This window comes from Phalacrocorax aristotelis, chromosome 7 (assembly GCF_949628215.1).
Source record: "Phalacrocorax aristotelis chromosome 7, bGulAri2.1, whole genome shotgun sequence".
Lineage (NCBI taxonomy): Eukaryota > Metazoa > Chordata > Aves > Suliformes > Phalacrocoracidae > Phalacrocorax > Phalacrocorax aristotelis.
This window is the reverse complement of record NC_134282.1, coordinates 54,013,427-54,030,086: the sequence shown is the minus strand read 5'-3', so window position 1 is coordinate 54,030,086 and position 16,660 is coordinate 54,013,427. Positions and strand designations below refer to the sequence as shown.

The 16,660-nt window shown below is 53.6% G+C and overlaps 1 protein-coding gene across 4 annotated transcripts in view; it reads right to left on the bottom strand.

Moving 5' to 3' along the window:
- CORO2B (coronin 2B) overlaps positions 1-16,660 on the bottom strand; it is a 45,241-nt gene that overhangs the window by 13,503 nt on the left and 15,078 nt on the right. For all 4 annotated transcript variants that reach the window (XM_075100793.1, XM_075100796.1, XM_075100797.1 and 1 more), the window contains one exon: positions 7,904-8,104. In XM_075100793.1, the coding sequence (XP_074956894.1) occupies positions 7,904-8,104 (201 nt within the window). The remainder of the gene's footprint in view (positions 1-7,903; positions 8,105-16,660) is intronic.

Sequence of the window (16,660 nt, the reverse complement as noted above, 5' to 3'; positions counted from 1 at the left end):
CATTTGCATTGCAACAAGCCAGCGGGAAGCTCGGTTAAATCATTTTAATATATGTATTTCATAAAACCAGCTTTTCACCAGCTTCCCTGGAAATACAAGCCCAGACCATTTCCAGATCCTCATGTTTCCTATGAAGCTCTACAACTGTGGTGAAAACATTTACTCAACTCGACCCTCAAACCAATTGTGCACAGAAAACTTCACAGAAATAACAGCAGCATCCATCCAGCATCAACACCAGCACCCTCAGAGCCTGTCCCTGGGCGAGGAACCTCCCCCGAGGAAGGAGAACCCACCACCAGCCCCAGGGACCGGCCAGGCCACCCTTCCCCACCCAGCAGCTTCCCCCAGATGCCCCCTGATCCTTTATTAGCTTTTAGAGGGGGATCAGGGAAGCGCTGCCTGAGCCATAGGGGATTTACAGGGTTTCCCAGGAAATCCTTGAGTACACACAAGTTTCCAGTGGCTGAGATTAAGAGTAAATATATCTACTGCTGTCTTTTTAAAGAAGGTCTCTCCTACTCGAGGGCCAAAGAAGAGGAAATTACAGAGATTTCCCTGACCCGGGGCAGATCCCCGGCCGATTTCGGCACAAGGGAAGGTCGCCACAGGTTGACTGATCTTCACTAGGCACCAAGTCAAACGGAACCAGCACAAGCAAGAGAGAAATGGGACAAACCCTTGGCCGGGACCCAGAAAACCCATTGCCATGACACGCTGCTGGCCGCACGTTTTCCCCACGCAGTAGTGGGGACCAGCCCTGGCTGAGAGCCCAGGGGAAGGGGGAGGCAAGGGGAGGGCTCTGGGCACAGCTGGGCATCACATCTGCAACATGAACTATTTAAGCAAAGAGCAGCGAGAGCTTGAATGGAAGGGGGCGGGTTGCTGGGCAGCGGAGGTGATGCACCGAGAGACCGCGCTTGCGCCTCAGCCACTCGTGGGGTTGCACAAAATTCCTCTAGGAAATTCCCACGTGCAGGCGGAAGAATGCTGCTATGGGAGATGCTTCTCTCCAGCGACCGAATAAATATAAAGACAGATGCCTCAAGCCTTTCTCCACCTTTCCTCTTCTCCCCAGCGGCCTCCCTTCTGCCAGGACGCTCGTCCAGCCTCCAGCAGCTGCAGACCTCCAGACCGGAGCGACTGCGTTTGGCCAGAGGCGGCCAGGGCCGAGGAGGTTGGGCAACCACACGTGTTCCCAGCAGGATCATCCCCTGGGGAGCCTGGGGCACACAACTGACCCAGCCAGAAGCTGGTCTAGGGATTATAAATCCATATAAATCAATATAAATCCATAAAAAAAAACCAAAACAAAGAAATCCATGCATGCAACCAACAATATCGTTCATCAAAACATCAATTCCAGGTGCTGGCGATGTCTGAACGTGCTTCTGGGCCCTGCAGAGAGTAACCTGGTTATCGTGGACACACTGCCAAGCTCTCTGACTGCTCTTGTGAATGAGGGCAGTAAGTAACGCTAAGCCAAGAGCCAGCTTTCTAGTAAACAAATTATAAAAGCTCAGCTCGTGTTCTGGCACCTTTGTGCGAAGAAGCTATTTAGCCAGATGTGCACCTCCAGAAAAATAACACCACAAGCAAACACTGCCGTCCATTTTCCCAGCCTGTAACCCCTGGGAAATTCAAACAGGGAAGGGAGGGAGATGGAGATGAGCAAGCATCACAGGTCTCCGTGCCTCAGTTTCCCCAGGAGTGATGATGCTATCACTGTCTCTGGCAAATTCCATGGTCAGGGGTGCTTTGGGAAAAATAAATTTACCCTGATTTACCAGGTTACTTGCCATAAAAATATTACATCAATTTATAGATGACTTAGTTACTCTTTTTGTTATGCAACTAAACATAAAGCAGGGAAAGAAATCAGCATTGTTGAATGCCATTTTTGCCAGGATGAAGGTTTAAATATCAGTTAGTCCCCTTGTGGGGGTATCAATGCTGTTAAATGAAGTATAAATACTGTTGTGGACTGTAAGCTTCCCATCTCCCCCCCAGGCAGATGGCAGCCCCCCCGCTGCCTCTGCTTGGGGTAACTATGAGATGAGCATCTCCAGCCACGCTGGACCCACAGAGCTCCACAGCCCTATGGCATAAAACCCGCGAAGTGATGCACGCAGCAGCTTTTGACAAACAATTTGCACAGATTAAAACCCCGAAGCCTTGCTGCAGCGGTATTTATCTGCACTATAAAAGCAGTAGCCAGGCTCAAGCTTGTTAATTAAAAAGAGAAAAGCACATATAATGTCCCTGTGAAATTGGATTATGGACACTAAAAATAAATCCATGTTTATTGGTAACAAAAAGCCACTTTTCCCCAGTGAGGACAGGGTTTCTCTCTATTTTAACCGGCAGAGGGGGCAGGCAATTTGCAGGCAAGGCTGCACTGCGATGGCCCAGGCAAAGCCAAGCTTTCACTTCCCCAGGCTCGACTCCAGGCTTGGCTCCAAATGCAGCAGCATTAATGGGGGCAAAACCCTTATTTCCCCTCCCAAGCTCCTGTTGGCCCAAGGACCCCCATTTTCAGAGCTCCTTTCCTCCTCTGAGCCACCACCAGCTCTCAGGGCAGCATTACCATTTTAAGCTGACACTTTTTGTCTCATCCAGGTGCTTAAAACCAGCCAGATTCCAGGTCTGGGCTTCCCACAGCTGCTCTCCTGTTTTCTCCTTGATAAATGCAGGGACATCAGATTGTGCTCCAGTGTGGAACAGTAATGCTGAAGTGACAGCTTTTTTTGTAAGCCTCAGGTCTTTCTTTTCCTTTGGCCAACCCTAGGCTAAAGGAGTATCTCCCGCAGACTAAAAGCGGAAAGTTTCACAGAAAACCAAAAAACCTATAGCACAGACCAAGACAGCCTTCTGTGTCCTGAGTTTAAGGGTAGCAAAGCACCAAGGACATGAAAATTGGTTCACAATACAGAGAAATAGAGAAAATTCTATATATTTTCCTGCAGAAAACCTCCTGGTACTCTGAAGCGCAGCAACTCCAGGAAGCAAAGAAAGCAGCTGTGTGATGAGCTTGCCTGTTCTTTGCCCAGCCTTGGCAAATAGTCGCCCCCACAGAGGGGGGGCACGCACGACAGCCCCTCGGGCGATGCCGCGAGCACACAGGCAGAGCAGATGCCACCAGGACCTTGAGCCGAGACGAGCCATCCCAGGGCCAGGGCAGGCTGCCTGGGGCACACAGCCCGCTCCTCCCGCTCGCCAGCTGCCACACAGCTGGCAGGGGGGCACCCACGCAGGTGACGGCCACTAATCCGACACAGGCAAGGGATGGTGATGCGGCTCCTCGTGATACAGGGGCTGCTCCTCTGTTGCCCCCCTCTGTGCTGGGTAACAAAGGGACAGGCAATACACACACGCGATACCCTGTGGCACAACTCAAGCTTTGCCCAGCTGCTGTCCCTGTCCCCCTCTCCCCAGGGCTGCTGTAGAGGTCTGGGGCCTCCGAGGGGTTTAGCAATGGGTCTGTCACCCCCACAGACCACCCCTGCTCCAGGCAGGCTTACAGAGACCCCCGCAGCAGCAACAGAGTCCCACAGGGACACAGCAGGGCTCAGCTCCCTGCCAGCCCCCCAACACCCTCTGCTCACACCTCTGTCTGCACCCACCCATCACCGGCAGCAAAGCAACCGTGCCCGCAGCAGGGTGAGGGACCTACCCCACACCCAGCCCCTGCTCTGCCCCACACCACAGGCAGCTCGCACACAACCGCACACAGCTACAAGAGGCAGCACTGGCATGAGCAACAGCTTTAAACTTCAGCTTCCTACATGTAAACAGAGACTCCCCTTTCCTGCTCACTGCTTCCTTCAGGAATGCAGGCAGATAACATTGTCTGGCCATGGAAAACAAGCTGTCTTCATCCCCTACACAAAAAATAAATCCTCCTGTTGCAGTGCAAGTGATGCCAGCCACCCTCCTCCTACAAAGCCTGCCCTAAGGAGCCCTTACAGCACCCCATCAAACCCCACAACAGAACCCTCCCCTTAAACCTACTCCCAACACCTCCCCTCACCCCCAGCCTGGTTAATATGGAGCCACCTAAATCAGGCACAGCTGAGACAGAGCCACATACTGCTGAAGCTTGTTTTTCCCCAGCTGCTTTGGGCAGCCCAAGGCCAGCAAAGCCTTGGTGCTGCCCGAAGCACACAGTGTCTCCAAGCTTTCTTGGTGCTGGTTGTTGCAGGTTTAAGCTATAGCACAAACACACCAGTTTATTTTTTTTGACTTAATAACTGCTGCTAAAAGCTGTCCTGGCACTGGGAGGAGAGCAGCACTCGGCCTTCAGGGCTGCAAGTGTAGTAACTTCAAAAAGCACCACGTATTTTGTCTTTTCCCTGGCCAGTGGGCACCGGGGTTCCCCACAGGTTTGGATAAAGCTAAAGCATTTTAGAGACTGAATAGACCGAAGCTGAAGGTAGCAGTTTAGGGATGGAAACCCCCCGGGAAGGAGAGAGCAGGTACTCCTGGGGCTGCACGGCCCCATCCCGGCCCTGGGGTCACACATGGATGTGAGAGCGGTGGCTTTCCATTCAGAGGGACAAAAATGTTTCATTACGACTGATAAAAGCCTGGAAATGCCACAAAATGCACCCTGAAATGTTTGAAAGCCTGGAAGAGGCAAAGGCTCCTCCATGGGTGACTTTGTGCCGTTGATGATGCTGATGCCAACGCTGGATTTCAGTGTTGGCATCGAGGGATGTGCAGCACTGGGGAAAACACCGCTGTCGGGGCTGTAAAATGTCCAATCTCAGGTTCCCCCAAGTAAGCACGTTCCCTGCTAAAAAAAATGTAGCCTCACCATTCCTGATGCTTCTGGGATTTTTGCACAGAGCCTAAATCCTGGCTTTCCTGTGATTTCACGGGTCCCCCTCGCTCAGCCTCTCTCCGTCCACGCACCCCTTCACAGGCGGAGAGTACGAGGGGTGGCTGGTGGGTGGGCAGCCGATGCCAGGAGCATCTCTGGAGCAGAAGCGTGGTCCATGCTGGACCACGAACCGGGGCGCGATTTCACTGAGCCGCTCTCCTGCAGAGTTGCACTGTCCAAGCAAGACTGGATTTTGCTCGTGGTGATGGAGCTCAACATGTTATTGCTGACTCAAAATACACGGACATCTTCAACGTGGTCTCCTCTCCCTTTCAGCTGAAGCCCAGACCGAATCCTTCTGTCGCTACGGTTTGGGGAGCAAACCGTCATCTTCTCTGAGCACCAGCGCACAAGCTCTCCTTCGCCCACTCTCCAGGGATATTTAAAGCACAAAACCTTTGCGGTGCTGGGGAAAGGCGGATTCCCGGTGGCCGAGACTCCAGAAGTTGGGATCCTGCCCCGGCTCTGCTGCAGCGCAGGGCAGGGGGACAGGCTTAGGGAGGACGGGGGAACAAAACGCAGCTGTGCTCCATCTTTCCAGCCTACACAGACTTGCAGAAGCAGTTACGCACCCACTTTATCGCTACGTAAATACACAGGGAACCAGCATTTCTGATGTGCAGGCAGAGGAACATATGGCCCAGCGTATGCAAATGCATTGTCACTCAGAGCATAAAGCAGAGGGGTTTCTGGTGAACATTTCTGAGCAGAACTGAGGGCAGAAATGTGGAAAAAAAACCCAAAACCATGGCAGCAAGTAAAATCCTGAGTAGAACTGCAGTATCTAGGTTACCTTAATTATGTGCAGCTAAATATGGATGCCAATTAATTAGAGGGCTGCTGATTTCCAAAGAAAATTAGTTTACTCTTAATGAGCTAATCAGTCCCTATTTAAAAAAAAATAAATAATGAAATTATTAGATTGTACAAAAGCGCGTGCAGCCACTTGACACAGAGTGCCGAGGTCTGCTCCGGCTGGGATTTATTGGGTGCAATACTGCCAGGATTTCCGCATGGGGCTGACGATCCCTTCGGAACAGGTTGCAAACGGCATCGCGTTCCCTCCGCTCTGATCCCACTGGGACCGGGCTACATTTGCCAGGAAAAAAAAGAAGGGGTGATTTGCTGGCAATACCAGGTTATTAGCTCAGGATTTAGGACCACGAGCAAGCGGTGTGCGGACGGGCATCCTCCCAGATCAGCTCGGTGGCATGGGGAGGGAGGCAGAGATGGGGCTGGAGCACTCCGAGTGCTCAGACAAAGCTCCTGGTTTTTTGAATATTAATAAGAGTCAAGCTGTGCGCTGCAATTAAAACGCTGATTATAATTTCTTCCATCTGTAGCTGATTCTGCTCCAGAAATTAAAGAGAAATTCAGAAGAGATGTAAATGTTACATGGGGAAAGTGTCTAAGAGGAATGGCAGGGTGTGGGGAGATGGGGTGTGGAGGGGCTCGGAGGGGAGCGCTCCTCCATCCCCCCGCAGCCGGCTCTGCCAGCTTCCCCTCCTGGCTGGAAATCCCGCCGGGTTTGGCACTGCGACTGTGCTCTCTGGGGGCCTGAGAGACCACCACCTTCTCCCCATGCCCCTTGTACGCCTTCAGACGTGGTGTGTCTTCAAGTTACATGGGGTAGGTGCGTCCTTAAGAGGAGTTAGTACAGCTCCTCCGGTGTCAAAGACGCTCCCGAGATTGAGTGACTTGGAGCCCCGTGTCCCCTCCTGCAGCCCAAGAGCTGGCAGGATGCCTGGGGTGGGATGCCTGGGGTGGGATGCCTGGGGATGGGATGCCTGGGGTGGGATGCCTGGGGTGGGATGCCTGGGGCTGGGATGCCTGGGGTGGGATGCCTGGGGCTGGGATGCCTGGGGTAGGATGCCTGGGGATGGGATGCGGGTACCAGCTCGGCGCTGCCGGTCCACACACTGGAGCATCGTCAGGAGAGCAGAGCATTAGTGGTATGCCACAGCGCTGCCCTGTGCTCAAGTTTCGGGAGCAAAGCAAAGCAAAGGTACTATTTATTTCATGTTCAAGGTCGCTGCTGCCCAGCTTTTCCTCCAAGAGACGCAGCTCTGCGTCTGCCGCAGGGGCGAATGCTCAGCCAGGAGCCACCTCTGCACGCCAAGTGCAGTCCCACAGGGCGGCTTCTGAAGCATCAGCTGAATTTCTGGGAGTTTAAAATTGCATGAGCAAGAGATGTGCGGATTCACGTGGGTGTTCCTGCAAAGACCTGGGGAAAGTCTTAGCTGGGGAAGCAAAAACACAGCGTGGTGGGAAGAAAGGATGTGTGCTGCAAACGGGATTAATAGTGCAGAGGTGGATGCGCCGCTGCTCCCGTGCAAAGAGCTTTAGGGGGGTACAGCTGCAGACCGAAGCCCAGCACCCTCTGCACAACACATGGCTCCTGGGCATCGTCGGCTGCTCGTAAGGGGCTACGGCTTGGTGACGGAGTCTTAAAAATAAATCTTGCGTGAGGTGGCATCTGCTGCAGTCCACAAAGCAAAACCCCTTGGGTTTTGCAACAGGAAAACTGGGTGCACAGCTGTGCTCTCCCTCTCGGGCTGTCCAGGGCGTGAAATTTGAGGGCTGAGATTATATGGTCAAGCTTAAATAAAGGGCAAGGGCTGCTACCTGCTCGGCAGGACAAGGGGCTCCACGGGGGCTCCCCTGCTGTCTGGGAGATGTGTTGGTGAAATACTGGGGTCACAAACCCAAGTGGCCTCTGCCACTGCAAAGGGGCAGGGTGGAGACGTGCCCAGCGCCCGCCCCGCCGGCACGCGCTCACTGAGAGATGCCAAACCCACTTTTAACGAACATTGCATTTTCTTCCTAAAGAAAAAACTCAGTTTACTAAAGCAGCTCTAAAACCTCCCTTCCCCGCACGAGAAAACTCCAGGAAAGGGCAGCAGAGGCTTCGACACATCCCGCTGCAGGCGGGGATTCCCGGGATGGAGCATCCATCCGCACGCCCACGCTTAGGGACCGGCTCCAGATCGGAGTCACCTCCGCCGGGGCCAAACCTCTTACCTGCTCGAGGGGGATGACAAGGAAGGAGCCCCCGCCGGCACTCTCCGTCACGATGGCGAGGAAGCGGGCGTTGACGGCACAGAAGTGGTTGTCGTGGACGTTCTTGGTGATGGGGATGCCGTCAAAGCAGTGCTCCCGGCTCGCCACCTTCCCGTAGACGTTCCGAAACTTGGAGCTGCGGTACTGCGGGCGCCATGACATCTGCCGGGCAAACACAGAGGGCTTAGCCTTCCGAAAATACCCCACCCGGGCTCTTTCCCTGTTGCTTTCCCGTTTCCAACCCGAGCTGCAATAGGGGATTTTGCCTGACAAGGCACAGCAGCGCGGGGCAGCCCAGACCCACCAATGTAACACCCTTGAAAAAATGTAAGATGTTTCCCTGGTGCAAGGTACAACTCACAAAAGGCATTAAAAGGCTCTCTACTCTTGCAAAATTTAAGCTGATCTCCTTTTCAGCATGAACTGCTTATCTAGAACACACAGCAACTACCACTTCATGTGCATATGACAAATGAATTAGGGCTTTTAATGCGATGACTTGGAAATGGATCTGTCTGGACCACATGAAAGCATGCATCAGGGCAGAATAAGAGCACTTAGGCAGGGAGTGAGCATCGGGGAGCAGGTACGTGTTGTGTTCAGCTGTCTCAGCTTATTTTGCACAGGTCTCCTTGCACGGGCTAACCCAGAGCATCGCGGGAGCAGTAGCTGCAGGCCGGCTGCCATTGCTTCCAACAGTGAGATGCTCCCGGGGATCCCACCAGCAGATCCTGGCGGACCAGGGATCCCAAGGACCCGCTGGCTCGTCCTGCCTCCCCGCAGCAAGTCCAAACGCTGCAGACGCACGCACAGAAATGAGTGCGCTTTCGCTTGTCCTCACTACTTTGCTTTTCCTAAGTAAAAAAAAAGACTGCTTTTTTCATGTCAGCCTTCTTTTGAACAGTTCTTATGGTAGCACAAGCATTCAGGATAAAATCGATAAAGATTTAAGGCACTTCGAGTGTGCAGAAGTATTTAAGCCACCTTAGAGCAACGTAAGTACTCAGCTCTATCCAAACACATGGTAACTGCGCGCCTGAGGACTCGCAGCCGCTCACGTCTCCATAACCAGCATCCATTGATAAAAGCATGTAAGTGCGTACTTAAACACCGAGTCATCTGCTGAGAGCATGTCTCAGCGCGGGGCAACGCCAGAGCAGCGCTCCGGCAGCTGCTCTAACCGTGAATAACTCGGACTGAGTCCCTGCTTCGCCCCGAACTCCGCACCGCGGGCACACGGTTGGGAGCACGGCACGTCTGAGCAGCACCTCCTCAGTTTGAAAAGGGAATGTTTTAAGGCTGGAAACAGCAGCGTTTCCATCTCTAACTTATGAGCCAGCCCAACAACGGGGTTAACTCATGGCCATGGGGCAAAAGGCAGAGTGAGGAGCAGCAGAGGGTGGGAGCCTGCCCCGCGCACTGCAGGGCTGACGTCCAGCGACACGTCGCAGTGGCCTCGTGCGAGCAGAACCCCGCGGTGCCGATGTTCCTCGCAGCATCCGACACCCCTGCCTGCAGGAAACCTGTGCGAGGGAGGCTGCGGGGCCGCTGCAGACCCCACCGCCGGATCCCGCCGCGCTGCCTTGACCCGGTACCCACCCATCACTCCCCAAATCCCGGCTGTTCTCCATCCCGCCAGCAGCACGTATGCTGGGAGCATCCGTCCGAGGGTGCACGGCAGCGCCAGGGCTGCACGTTTGCCGCGGAGGCGATGCTGTCGGCAATCCCCAGGCCGCAAGGAAAAAGGACACAGATCCTTGAGGATTTAACCCGAAATGAGAGCAGAGAGGCATTTTTTGCTGGAAAGGCTTCTGCTCTGAAAAAATGCAGACTCACGTCCAACAAAGCGCCGGGAATCTTTGCCAAACCTACCCAAGCGTTCAGAGCCAGGCCGGGCAAGGAAAAACACCCTGACCGCAGCTTGAGGAGTGGCTTTCAAGAGTTTCACTAGAACTTACATTTTTCCTTTGTCTGAACAGATGAGTTTTCATATTGAAATTACATTTTTTATAATGTTAAAAGGGCGCAAAAATGTGCTTCGATATTTTTTAAGCTCTCGGTTTGCTCCGTGATCCCAGGACTTTGACTTTCCTCTCATTTCTGCTGTCCGTGCCCCTCTGCTCCAGACCTATTGTCAAAAAAAGCCCTAAATCCTACCAAAAGGGCCATTTGCTCCATCATTCCCCCACTAAACTTTTCAGATGCCTCGTAGCGTATCCCCACGCAGGAGAAAACCCAAGGACCCCCTTCGGAAACCCCTCCTGCTGCGCAGATAAGGGGCTCCCACTATTTTGTGCATCCAGAAATCCAACTTAACAAATTGCTGCCAAACAAAGCGCCAGCACAAATGAGCTCCAAGCAGCCCAGAGATGTGTTTTTACCCTTAACATGAGTCCTCACGTGTGGGCTATGGATGCTCCCTACTCACCATGGTCCCCAGACACGAGAGCGATGCTGCTTCCAGGACCTCAGCACTTTTGCATCTCTCTTTTTTTCCAGCCCTCCCTGTTTTATTCTTTCACCAAAAACTGGGCAAGTCTCCACTCAGCCCCAGCCACGCTGGGAGGAAGTAATAAGCTCAAGTGCCTGTTTCGTTGGAGAAATCCAGAGTTTCTTTCCTTTAACCTCAGTCAGTATTTCCTGTAAACAGCGTCACATCACCCCGCGGCCCCGGGGATGCAGACAGCCCGGAAACGCCGGCAAAATCCCTGGCAAGGGACTCAGGGCTGCCCAGAGCCGGCATTGTGCGTCGGGCGGCCCCCGGCCAAGCCCTTTCCTGCAGATTTCTGGGTTTGGCAGCTGGCAGAGGCTTTCCCACACCAGAAATAGCTCCCATGCCGCGCGGGAGAGCCCGGGGGGCTCGCGGGGGTGCCAGCCCCACCGGCTGCGGGGAGCACCAGCCTTCGGAAGGAGCTCTGCGCCGGGCGCTGCGGTGCGGGAGGAGTGGGGAAAAGCAGCTGATGGGACACTTACACATCGACGTTGAATCTGGTTTGGAAAATAAAAAGCCCAGCATCCTTTGCCCCTTCGTCTGGCGGGGACGCAGGCTGCTCCCGTGGCATTTTGTCCCATCGCGGGAGCAAGGTGCTCAGGAGGTGGGCGGGCAGGACAAGACCACTTTCAAAACACCTCCACGTCTGGTCCTTCTGCTGATGGCCTCGGCAGAGGCTGTGTTCCCTGGCTGGAAAGCGTCCCGGGGAAAGCGACGGCGTGCTCTGCGCTGCCGTTTGCACCTCTGGGTTTGGCATGTGGAGCTGCTGCCGGCACCGGTGGGATCTCCCTGCCCGAACCCCTTTACCCATGGAGCCAGGTGGGCTGTGGGAGGCATCGCTTAAAATAAAAACCTAGAAATACTTTCTGGCCGAGAAAAAAATCGCCTGTTTCCCATTGCATTATCCCGTTTGGGGTGTTTTCATGAGTGATGTTTCAGTTGTGGATTGATGAAAACCTTGAGCTTCCAAGCAGATGCCGGGTTTATTTTTCCATTTAATTTTATTATTTATTCCTCCATTTATCTTTCCCCTCTATATACACTTAGACCTTCTCTTTGAAGCCAGTGTCAACCCATGGGGCTTCCAAGCATCCAGGGGATGGGGGAAAGAGCAGGACCCCTATGGTTTCTGTTGGCAGCCCATGGTGGCCACAGACCTGAGCCCATGGCAGCACTGCTGGGGACACCACGGCTTCATATCTGGAAAGATGTCCCCGGCACCCAGCTACTCCCAAAGGATGTGGATAAGAGCGCAAGCCCACGTGCGAGGCCACCAAGTGATGTAAGGGCTGCCAGGAAGAAGAAAGTCAATGAAAAGCCAACGTGCAAAGGGCGATGCGCCGCCCTTACGCTGCAAACACAACTGCCAACAGGTTGCATGTGGGAAGTCCTCCCAGCAAAACACATGGTTTCACAAGAAACACCACTTTATGATGGAAAACTGTTGAAAAGAAGTCACATTTTCTAGCCAGGAGGACAAAAGTCTCTTATCCGGCAGCCTGTGCAATCCGGGGTAGAAGTATGGTTTCAAATGGGAAATAGTTTTGTTGTTTACTTATTTATTTTCCCTCCGCACGCTGCTTTGCAGAGTCCGTTGCTCCCCGGGGTTTCCGAGCTCAGAGGGGACACGCTGGGGTTCGGCGTTGGACAAACATCCTATTTCCTGGCCGAGCCAGCAAAAAGGCTTTTGAAGCCGGGGAGGGGATGGAGAGGAGGGGGGATGCAGGGATGCTTCAGACACCGGCAGGACGCAGCTCAGCGTTCCCCTCCGGCACCGAGTATTTTGCAGGTGGTTCTGACATTTCCCAGCCGCGGAGGAAAACAACCCCTTCCCCAAAGGGGATTGACTCGGGTGAGACAAAGCAGGGGAGGAAAGGCTGGAAAAAGTGACCCAGCTGCGATCCCACGCTGGGGCCTCTGCCCTTCGCTTCCTGCTGGGGGGACGCCAACGGCGGCGGGGGGCTTTGCAGGGGTGTTTGCGTGCACAGACCGAAGCTTCCCGTGTCCCACAGGGTATGGGGAGAGGTGGCCGTGACCTGGCCGCGGTGGCGTCGTCGTGACAAGCCCTCCCTGTGCCAGGGGAGAGCGATTTTCCCCAAAAACTTAAAGAGGAATGTTGCATTTGCTGTCTTCCCCTTGAATTTAAACCCTTGCTCCACCTGCACCTCAGCAACCATGGAAATGAACAGCATCTCAGACTCCTGGGGTTTTTGTTCCAAATTTCTTTTCCTTTTTCTCCTCACTTACAAGCTATTTGTGGGATTTTAACTTCAATTTTGCAAAATTGTTGTTGTTCAGAACCTATCGTTTTCATTGCAAATTATCTAACCCCCTACAGATACCCTTCCCTCTGCTCTAAAGCATTCAAAAAAGAAACTTGGGGTGAATTCAGGGATGCCTGTGAGCCCCCCAGCCATCATCCCGCAGCCGATGGGCGCGCTGCTGCCAGCAGCTCTCCGGGAAGACGGAGGATTCTGCAAGACAAAAAAACCTGCTAATTTTAGCTCCTGCTTGTCCTGGTGCACTTGCAAGAAGCCACAGACGTCCCTGGAGCCCCGGCTGGCCCCAGCTCAGATCGAACTCCCGGCAGCAAGAGACCAGCTCCTGCCACATCCAGCAGTCCTGGAAGTTATTAGCCAGAGCATTTGCAATACTACAATATATAATCTTTATGAAACTCACTTTTTGAGTAATTCTCTACGTTCTGCTGATGCTAATGGGCATTTCTATTTTTCCATCACCTCACTCTTAATGGCTCAGAGGCATTAAAAAAATAGTATTGATTTATTGGAGTCATTTCCATCCATCACCAGAATCGGACTAATGTACCACCATTTCCAAGGTTCGTTCTAGTTCTGCATTATTCTTGGACGCTGGTTTTTTCCTTTCATTACAGACCTCTTCCCTTGCTTTGGGTTGAGCAGAACTTACATGAAGAACAAGAATACTATAAGGCACTTTGAAGTGAGGCAATAAAATAAATCACAATCCCAATCACGACATTCAGCATCAACATTATCCTCATAAACGAGTAACAGCAGAGAAATTCTCCACTCTGCTCCAGCGCTTTTAGGCTTATTGCAATGTTTTACTTATTTAAGTGCTTGAGGGGCAGAGCGTGTCCCGAAATCCCAAGCTGGAAGATGGAAATCTCCTTTGTAACAACAACTAGAGCAGAAACCGGGTGAGCTGGGAAGCCTCGAGCAGTGATACAGGCCAGTGCAGAGCATCTCTTTCCCACTCCTCCCCATCCCTGCTCCCCCCAGCATCCCCGGGGAGGGGCAGAAGGCAGCCCCGGGGAGGGGAGGGCCGGCCAGCGCTGCCCTCCGGCTCCTCCTCCCCAAACAAAAGAACAAAGCAGCTCATTGAGGTTTCATAATCGGAGCAGGGGTATCTGCCGCCGCCGGGCGTCCGTGCCAAGCCGGGCACCCAGGCTGGGGTGAACATCCCTTGTTTAGCAAAAATATTTCATTGAAGGAGAAATGCGGAGGAGCGCCGGGCTGTTTCTGTGTGTCACTGCGTCGCTTTTGGTGCTGTTCCTCAAAACCAGAGGAAAACACACAGGCCCGGAGGTGGTGCAAAACCCCAGGGACAGTAGTATAGGCAAGGAGCCCGGCAGTTGGGGCTCCAGGTGAAGCCTGCAGTGCTCTCTGGCACCTGTGCAGGGTTGCATTAATATCTTACTCTGACTCCTCTTCAGTGCAAAAGCAGATATGGGGAGAAGGTGGACAGAGGCATGCAACGTGGGTCGGTTAGCAAGAGATTTTCCGTATACAGTAGGGCTGGATGAAGGAGACGATGCTGAGGAGCGGCTGCAGCCCGTACTGGGGAAGGGACAGGCAAGTTTTCCTCTCCAAAAGCGTGGGCTGGTCCGTGTGTGGGGATTGCAGAGAGCCGACTTCCCTTCCTTTCTCCCATCTATCCCAGGAGCTGCAAGATTGCATCACGTATCACAGGGCTGACGCATGAGCAAGAAAGGGAGGCATCCGCCCGAGTGGCGCAGGGAGCTCCCCGGGACGAGGAGCAAAGCAACCTCGAGGGTCGGAGCGGCCCCGTCCTGGGCACCCTGCGAGCTCCTGCTTCTTGCAGGGTGGGGAAATAACCTTTTAAGTGGGTATCTCAGGCTGCCATTCAGTTTTACAGCAGAGATCAGCTTCGGGAGCAATTGCATTAAAAAAAAATAAACCAAACGAACAACTTTTTATTTTGCAGGATGGAGGAGGGGTACCCACCCCACAGCCCCCATCAGCCGGGCAGAGCAGATGCCGCGGGGCAGGCGGTTCTGACCCGCGTGTCCCAGCAGCACACACAAAAACCACGGGTTCCAGCTCTGCCCGCATCCCCCTGGGAACAGCCCTGCCATTCGGCTGGGAAAAAAAAAGAAAAAGAAAAAAAAAAAAAAAAACAAACAAGAAGCAAAAATCCAAAAATCCCCAGCCCCTCTTTGGAGGCTTTTCTGATCCTCTGGCAGCTCCAGCCTTTGCCTACCAGCAGCAGCAGGACACAGCTCTTGTCTCAATGTGTTTATTTTTAAATGCATCTTTTCAAGCATCGGGAGTCTTGGCAACAGCAGCCAGGAGGGAGAGCTTGCGCAAAGAGCCCCTCACGCCGCGAGAGGCGGTTACGCAGCACGGTGGACTGTAATCCCTTAAAAATCTGTATAACCTATATATAGCGCCGTTTAATCTGCCTCAATCATGAAAGCTTTCAGAGAAATTAATTTCTGCTTTCACCTGTACGAAGCAGTCATTTTGGGGGGGGTCGGCAATACCCCACCCCCCCCAGCCCCGGCGCAGCGGGAGCCCTTTCTCCGGCTCGCTGTGCCCCCCAGGGGAGCGACCAGGGGGCCGTGGCACCCACAGCAGCTCTTTGGGGTACCGCGATGGCACGTAGCATCTCCCGTGTCCTTCAAGAGTTTTTTAACGGGAAACCAGTGCTCATTCATCGTGACTGTCTGACTAATTGTTCTGTCCATGTTAAGTAACAGGGTTATGGTTGACTAGCAAGAAAAAGATATTTGCATGAAAAAAGTGTGTTGGGAAAAGGAAATCCAACACTTTTTTTTTGTGCCTAGAGAATCTGGGGCTTTCAGGAGGGGTTTTGTGGCGCTCCAGGACACAGCGCCTTTCCAAAATCACATTATTCCCTTTTTTCATTCCTCCTCCCAGCACAGGCAGAGGCTCTAGTGAGCATTCCCCATCTGGGGCTTCCCCGTTTTGTACAAAGAAGGCACGGTTTTGTACAAGGCAAATCAAATACAACTGAAACCCACCCCCCCCCCCGACGCCCTGTGCTCCCCCTTGCACAGGGTTATTTTCCCTCTCCCCTCTCCGGAGCTGACGCGTTGCCTGCGCATCCCTGGGAGCCGCCGGGCAGAAGTTATTTTCCGTCAGAAAGGTCAGCGCTGCTCAAGTTTGACATTTCGAGTATCGATCAGCCATTAAGGTAACGAAATGTTACTGGGCAAAACAAGAGCTGCTTTTCAGCAGGTCTTAACCGAGGCGACGGCTTCATTTGTAGGAAGCACAGGGTTGCCTGATGTCCCCCGCCCGTGCCCAAGGACACTTCTCACAGCTCCCGCGTGCAGAGAGCGGGGAAGAAAACACCAAAACAGCTCATCAGGGCTTATTTTAGAGGAAAAAGCCACTGCCAGACCCAGCGCCATGCCATGCTCCCAAGCATGCTGCCGGTGCCTTCCAGGACAGAGCCATTGTCCCCAAAGACCCCATGGGGCCACCGTGACCCTGCTCTGGTCCCGATGCTCCTCCACACCCGATGGGAGCATCAGCTCCGGGGGATTTAGGAGCCTCATGGCCATGGGGGATTAAACCCCTTCCCAAAGGACGTGGTACATATTGGCCATGGACTTGAGGGGGAGCCCAGGACCCGCAACGGCCAGAGCCAGGGGACCTGCGCCGGCGAGAGCACTGGGACGAGCCGGGCTGTGCTCATGCCCAAAATCAATGCTGGCAAACGGCAAAACACTGTCCCTGCCATCACTACGTGGTGGGGGAGCCCCCACAAAGCCAAACCCTGCCCCAAACCCACCCCCGCTTGCTTTGCTTGAGCAAAGCCACTATTTCTTCCTCTCAGAGGGGAAAATGCACAAGCAGGAGCTGGCAGAGCCGCTGGCGGGCTGCGGCAGGACGGTGCCACCCGGAGACGTGTCCTGCCCTGCCTCCTCCAGACACAGAGGATGGGACCTGCTCAGTGCATGACCGGTGCAT